This window comes from Cataglyphis hispanica, chromosome 21 (assembly GCF_021464435.1).
Source record: "Cataglyphis hispanica isolate Lineage 1 chromosome 21, ULB_Chis1_1.0, whole genome shotgun sequence".
Classification (NCBI taxonomy): Eukaryota; Metazoa; Arthropoda; class Insecta; order Hymenoptera; family Formicidae; genus Cataglyphis; species Cataglyphis hispanica.
The window spans coordinates 4594993-4602991 of record NC_065974.1 but is presented as its reverse complement, the minus strand read 5'-3'; the positions used below and the strand labels follow the sequence as shown (position 1 = coordinate 4602991).

Here is a 7999-nt window from a genome sequence, read left to right as displayed (position 1 = left end):
ATAACGCTTCAGAAAGAAGTTATTATTGAGTAAAGTCTGGCCAATCAGCGCCGATCTTTAGCCGGATACACGTCAGTGAGCTGCGCGCCTGGTAGTGGCGCGCCGCTGTAACAGCTGAACGCTCACGCACACTATCAGGCGCGTGGCTCACCAACGTGCGTTTCACTAAAGATCGGCGATGATTGGCCAGATTTTACTGAATAATAATTTCTTTCTGTAGCGTTATAGAGGAAAATGGTACAGGACTTTTCGACTCAGTTTGGTCTAATCTACTTTTACACTTCGGATGTGTCAAAATTTTTGGGACACCCTGTATATTTGAACGCGCGAGAGCGAGCGAGCCCGCTCTCGCGTATTCTCGCAGTTTCCTCTTTCTTCTCATCACTCTCCCTATCACTCTCTCTCTTTCTCTCCAACGTGAACTGCAGTTTGTTTAATTATCGCGATAATGCCCGGTGATGTCAAAGTTTATACTACCTGGCCGTTAAACTAGTAGCAAGCGCTCGATTCTCTCCGGCTTTTCGTTATTTCATGATATGCGAAGTGAATGGATGAATAAAACGAGTGATACTTGCCTATTATTACTTTGCTTTTGTAATTTGCCGATATCAGTGAGCGAGAGGATGTTCCAAGTCAGAAATATTCAAAAATTTCATAAGAGATACTTTATGATTTTTTTATAATTTTATTAGAGAATTTTATGATACTTTTTACTCTTTTCGATAGAGCTTTTCTCTTTGTCTAAGATTATAAAATATCTTTTTATATTAATCTTAAAAAAGAGATATATGGAATAATTTAAATATCCTAAAAAAATATAAAGACAAAGAAATTAAAATTAAAAAAAAGGTTTAAAAGATTTAAAAAATTTGGAATATTAAAAAATCTAAGAATTTAAATAGAAGCTATAATTAAACAGCAAGGAAATGAAAAGAGAAAAAAATTCTACTTTTGTCGTGTTGGACATTTTATTTAAATGTTATATTTGAAAAAATTGATCGCGCCCTTTCAAGATGTTTTGATAATACAACAGTAGCAAAAAATTGTTAAAATAAAAAAAATATGTTTCTTTTCACGTTTATACTGTTTGAAAAATCAAATAAATAAATCCGGATTATAAAAAAAATTAAAGTATCACAAAATAATATAGTTCTTAATGTCTTCCTAAAAATATAGTTGTTAATTAATATAAATATTAATTAATATTTTTCCTAATTTATGACGAAAATTTTTGATTGTGAATATCCTCTTAATTCAACTGCATAAAACAAAAAAATGAGTAATTTGCCGAAAGAGAGAGATAATATTTTTTTATAATTTTTAGAGAATAATTTTTAAACGAGTAAGTGGATCTAAATCGAGTTTTGCACAAATATTTATTAGAATTTTCTTAATATATGTGAAATTTTTTACTTTATTGGCAATGTTTTTTCCTTGTTAAATTTGTCAATAAGTGCTAGAATACGCGATTTTCCATAAAAATCAATATTAATAATTCTTAGGAGAATTTTGTGCTTAAGTTTTGCACAAATCCTCAGAAGAAATAATAGAACAGTCTACAAAATTTTCATACTTTTGTCAATGTTTTAATATATTATATATGACACAAAGCTTCAATAATGAGCTAGTAATATAGAAAACTTATTGAAACTTATCTTCTTAAAAAATTCGTTTTACCGTTAATCGGTAACTATTTTCTTGCAAAGTAGTATGTATGAGAGAAAGCGATTATAGATGGCGCCTTCGTGATATACGACACTCTAATCGATTCTAAATCCACCTCCAAATTTTGACGCCGCCTGCGTCTTTTTGTTACGGTCAGTTCCGGTTATGTATTGAGCAGCGTCCATTGCTGCCTAGGCTGTCCAATCGGTGCTGTTCAAGTTTCGCGTAGAAGAAGAAGATGGCTGCGTGAAATCGACGAAAGATTGAGGAGAGCATTGCATCAGTGGAAACAATCGCTGTTTCGTTTGAGGACGATTTATTCGATAATCCATTTAGAGTTGCATTGAACTATCAAAATGACGGCGATACCCGGAACGATGGCGTTCGACGAATTCGGCCGGCCCTTTATCATTCTGCGAAACCAAGAGAAGCAGCAACGCCTCACCGGTCACGATGCGATCAAGGTAAGAGATCAGGAGGAGGATGATGCCGATTCGTATCGCGTTTTCGATATAGTTCGGCGATCTTTTTCTCGTGGATGCCGGGATGTGTCGCAATTTATTCTCGATGATATTACGGTTCCTCAAGAATGGCCACGTGAGAGAATTAATGGCGGCATTAGGACTTGGCGAGGAATAAAAGAGAATTTTCGATTAAATTTTATGTGCGAAATTTTTTCTTACTTCTTGTTTTCGGATTTTGCCTTTTGATTTAAATACGCATCTAGATGAAAGGAATGTAAATAAATTTTTCATATCATGAATGATACCTTTGGAATTTGTGACCATATAAGGCAATCCGTAGGGTTTATCAAAATTATTGAACGCAACTGAATTATAAATTCGTTTACGACACACACACACACACATATATATATATATATATACACACGACATATATATATATATATATATATATATATATATATATACATACATATATATATACATACACACATACATATATACACACATATATACATATATATATATATATATATATATATATATATATATATATATATCTTTTCACAAGAAATATATTTATGATTAATATTTTAATTTTTCAATCTAATATTCAATATAATTTTCTTTGGAAATTGAATCTGTAAAAAGTTGATCCATTAAATAAAAAAAATATATATATAATTTTATTGGAAAATTAAAATATTAATCATAATAAATATATTTTTTGTAAAAATATATAGATATATATATATATATCTTTTCACAAAAAATATATTTATTATGATTAATATTTTAATTTTTCAATCTAATATTCAATATAATTTTCTTTGGAAATATTGAATTTGTAAAAAGTTGATCCATTAAATAAAAAAAAAATACGTATAATTTTTTAAATGGAAAATTAAAATAAATGTTATAAATAGAGAAATATTTTGATTGCAGTCACATATTATGGCAGCACGTAATGTGGCTAATATACTTAGAACATCCTTGGGACCTAAGGGATTGGATAAAATGATGATAAGCTCTGATGGAGATGTCACTGTTACCAACGATGGTGCTACAATCCTGAAGAATATGGATGTAGATCACGAAATTGCCAAGCTTATGGTTCAGCTATCAAAATCTCAGGATGATGAAATTGGAGATGGTACTACTGGAGTAGTTGTTCTAGCTGGTGCGCTTCTGGAACAAGCCGAACAATTATTAGACAAGGGAATTCATCCAATTAGAATAGCTGATGGTTTTGAGTTAGCAGCGAGATGTTCTACTGAACATCTGAAGACAATAACGGATGATTTTAAAGGAACTCCAGAAAATTTGGAGCCTTATATCAACATTGCTATGACATCACTTGGTTCAAAGATGTAATAAAGCAATCTTATAGTTTTCAAAAATATTGTTTGTAATCTTTTTTTACTTATATATTTTATTTATACAGCATTAACAAGCATCATAGACAGATGGCAGAAATTGCTGTACAAGCTGTATTGGCAGTAATGGATCCTGCTACTCGTGATGTTAATTTTGAACTAATCAAGATAGAAGGAAAAGTCGGTGGTAGATTGGAAGATACTGTCTTGGTACGTGGTGTCGTTGTCGACAAAGACTTCAGTCATCCACAGATGCCAAAGGTAACATTCGGAAAATATGTCATTTATTTGATGTCACAGATTTTTATTTTATAACAAAAAAATGTTATATATTATATATATTATATTTGATTATAATTATACAGAGATTAGAAAACGTTAAACTGGCTATCCTAACATGCCCCTTTGAACCGCCGAAACCCAAAACAAAGCATAAGTTGGACGTCACGTCGGTCGAGGATTACAGAGCTTTGCGCGATTACGAGCGTGAAAAATTCACAGAAATGGTGAAGCAGGTCAAAGATGCCGGTACGACACTGGCTATTTGTCAATGGGGTTTCGATGATGAAGCAAATCATCTTCTATTACAAAACAATTTGCCTGCGATTAGATGGGTCGGCGGCCCGGAGATCGAAGTGAGTAATAATTTCGTAATTTTATTTTAAGTTGATTTTTAATCAATTTTATTTTACTTATTTTTATGCTTTTGCATAAAAATTTATCATCTTTTTCTAATGATGAAAAAAGAATGCCAGAGGAGATGTGAGAGTTCTGGTAATTGGCTTGTTTTGGTTTTGGTTGTATTAGTTTTTTCGCAAGTTAATGTTATATTGACTTTCGAGAAGAATGTAAGTACTTTCAAAATTAAATAACCAACGATCCAGCTCTCTCGCGGTGGCTCCAATGATCCAAAGATTATGAGATCTGAAGAAACTGCGATATATCTTTTTGTTGTTTTAAATATTTCATATAAAGATGCACACGAAAGAATGAAATTATTTTTTCAGCTTATCGCCATTGCAACTGGTGGACGCATTGTACCTCGCTTCGAGGAATTGACACCGGAGAAACTTGGTCATGCTGGTGTGGTCAGGGAATTAACGTTCGGGACGACAAAGGATCGAATGTTAGTCATCGAGGAATGCAAGAATTCTCGCGCCGTGACAATTTTTATTCGCGGTGGCAACAAAATGGTATGTGATAACAGTTATTGATACAAATAATTTCTATGCAAGGAGAATTTCAGTATGTTATTTTTCAATGTGCATAACTGACCAGACACCTTGCAATAGCAATGCATTGCAATTATAAAAACTGTTCGCAATTTTTTATAATTATTGGGTTCAATTTTTTGTGATGCAACATTTATTTTTATCGTTCAAATAATTTCAAGATTTCTTTTTTTGTTATATAATTAAATATATGTATGTATGTATATATATATATATATATATATATATATATATATATATATATATTTATTTATTTATTTATTTAATTATTTAATTATTTATTGTTCTCTTTTGCTTTTAGATTATTGAAGAAGCGAAACGGTCGATACATGACGCATTGTGTACCGTGCGCAATGTAGTCAAGGACAACAAAATTTTGTACGGCGGAGGCGCAGCGGAAATATCCTGTGCGTTGGCATGCGCGGCGCAAGCTGATAAAATCAGCACCTTGGAACAATATGCCTTCCGTGCCTTCGCTGAAGCTCTGGAGAGTGTTCCCATGGCACTCGCGGAGAATGCTGGTCTTTCTCCAGTGGATACCATATCGGAGATTAAAGCGCGTCAATTGGCTGAGAAGAATCCCGCTCTTGGTATCGATTGCTTAAATCGAGGCACTGCGAGTACGTACAATTTTTATACTTTTATATGCTATCTTTTGTAGATTGATATTTAAATTGTCATAAATTGCATTGCAGATATGAAGAGACAGAACGTCATCGAAACTCTGACGAGCAAGACACAACAAATTTTGTTGGCTACGCAGCTGGTTAAGATGATATTGAAAATTGATGATATACGTTCGCCTAATGATTTTGGCGACATATCCTAAATTAATTAATTCATTAATAAATCTTCATAATTAATTAAAACATAACAAGTTTAATTCTTATTACATATTCTTCGTTATACTAAATATTTAATTTCTATTTGCTACTCTTGACATCGTTTTTACATACTGCATTCGCATTTGTAATAAGGAGTCTATTCTGTAACTTTTAACGATGTCGTTATGTGTCATTGCGCAACCAAAACAGCGCAATGACATCAAACAGTATCGTTAAAAGTTACAAAATAGGCTCCTTAATAACATGAATTTCAATTGCTTAAATTAAGTACTGTTTTTCATCAATTTGTTATAACGTCATAATTTATACAATCATAACGTCTACATACTGCATTTAAATTTGTAATGATATGAATTTTATTTACTTAAATCAGATCACTATTTTTTGTCGTTTAATATAACGTCATAATTTATACAATAAAAGATTATGATATATTATCTGATTTTTGTACCAGTGTGATAACATTAATATATGACAGCATCTAATTTAGAGAACTTGTATCCTTATACTTCCTGCATCTATTTAAAAAAAAAAATAATAATTTTTTTATGGTATATAATGAAAATTATTACAAGAATTTTACTAATTTATGATTTTTTTTATATATAATAAAAGATCATTTCTCTATCACTTTTTAGCGCAAGAAATATGAAAAATGAGGTAAGAACTGTTATCAACGACTTTATTTTCACTTTAGCAACAAATAAATTATGTCACATCGAGTCAAGGTGTGTAATTGTGTAAATATATTCTGTCCATAACATTTCTCGAAAGAAGTGATGTATTCTCTTTTTTTTCTATTTTTCTTTCCAAATATCACTCTGTGGAATATGTTTGTAATGCGCAAACTCAATGACAGTCCGGAATAACAATATATTACGATCTATTCGTAAAATGGCACAAAATACAATCGCATATACATATATATTTATAAATTAAAATATAATAATATATTCTCCTAATTTCTTTCGGTCGCCTTCATATTTTTGTTTTCCTCATTCTTATGTCGTTTCGACATCAGACTCAATTTTTTATAATAATTCTTTTTCTTTTTCTCTCGTATCAAAATATACAATCTATTCCAACGTAACATTATATCTTTCTTTTCTCTTTCTATTTTTCCCATGCATACGTTTCCTTTTTATACATTAATTACATCTTCAACAAGAGTTTTCAACTTCATGATATATACAAAATTCTTACAAGGATTCATATAAAGCAATAATATTTTGGTATATAATAAACCGAAATTATATAAAAATTTATAATCACAATCGTTATTACCGTTCTCATATATTTATTTCTTAGATTATTATTTTTTTAGATTTGTCAGATTATTACTTTCCAATACCATGGAAATTGGAAATATTCCGCACCTGGAACTTGCAATAGACGTTATTCATATTTTTAGAAACTTCACAATTTTCTGTTTCATTCAAATGAGATTAATTTTTTTTGTGTATCAGAAAAAATAGCAATTCTGTAATAATCAAATAATTCAATCTATCTATATATTTATCTCTTTCACTTCATTAAAAAAGTAACTACAAATCTAAGCAAATTAGAAAATTGCATCGAGATGAAACGAATGAAAGAATAAATATAATACATAATTATAATATTATTATTACAATATATTTTATTATATTATATTTATTATATTAATATAATATAATATTAAATATATTACATTTTACCATTCGTATTATAAATATAATATAAATGATAAAATTAATTATTATTTTAATTATTATTTCTTCAAAATTCACATCAATATTCTGATGAAATAATCGGAAAAATAATCCTTGTAAGAATTTATTATACTCGCACCTCTTTTTTATACTTTGATGTATAACGCTGTACAGCAACAATAACGAAAAATATTTCGATCTTCTTTTCGATTATCGATTTTTCTCACCTAGACCCGAGCACATCTATCTACACAACGGAATTGACTTGAAACGCGAGCACGATTTAGAATGACGACATATCGTAAAATTTACAAATTACCCGAGTAAAAAAAGGAAACACATATAAAACGTGATATATATATATATATATATATATATATATATATATATATATATATATATGTGTAGAGGTGTCTTAGACCACCAATACACTTTTTTTCTTTCAAAAACTAAGCATTTTAGAGAAAAACGTTTTGAACAAAAATTGTATGATTTTGAAGGAAACATAAGATGGTGTCATTGGTTTGACCTTGGATAGCATCGTTAAGGTCAAGTCAAGGACGCTTTAATTTCTTAAATGGAATCCCCTATTTTTTATTGCATATTCTTATAGCTTATGTCGAGAGCTTTCCAAAACACTATAATAAAGTATTTTTTCATTAAGAATTTTTTGAGTTATTTTGTATCTTAATCTGACATTTTAATATAAAATATCTCGAAAATTAT

The 7999-nt window shown here is 30.1% G+C and overlaps 1 protein-coding gene across 1 annotated transcript; it reads left to right on the top strand.

Annotated features, from left to right (window-relative positions):
- The first annotated feature begins 1822 nt into the window (after positions 1–1822).
- LOC126857208 (T-complex protein 1 subunit epsilon) lies at positions 1823–6076 on the top strand. The gene is made up of 7 exons (XM_050606410.1): positions 1823–2129; positions 3075–3499; positions 3574–3766; positions 3871–4140; positions 4513–4698; positions 5039–5357; positions 5433–6076. Exons 1-7 carry the CDS (start codon positions 2022–2024, stop codon positions 5564–5566), a joined length of 1635 nt encoding a protein of 544 aa, XP_050462367.1. The 5' UTR covers positions 1823–2021; the 3' UTR covers positions 5567–6076.
- Positions 6077–7999: the final 1923 nt, after the last annotated feature.

Coding starts and splice junctions, on each gene's coding strand:
- LOC126857208 (XM_050606410.1), top strand. CDS start 2,022: ATGACGGCGATACCCGGAACGATGGCGTTCGACGAATTCGGCCGGCCC. Junction 3,500..3,573: donor ACATCACTTGGTTCAAAGAT/GTAATAAAGCAA, acceptor TTATTTATACAG/CATTAACAAGCATCATAGAC. Junction 3,767..3,870: donor GTCATCCACAGATGCCAAAG/GTAACATTCGGA, acceptor ATAATTATACAG/AGATTAGAAAACGTTAAACT.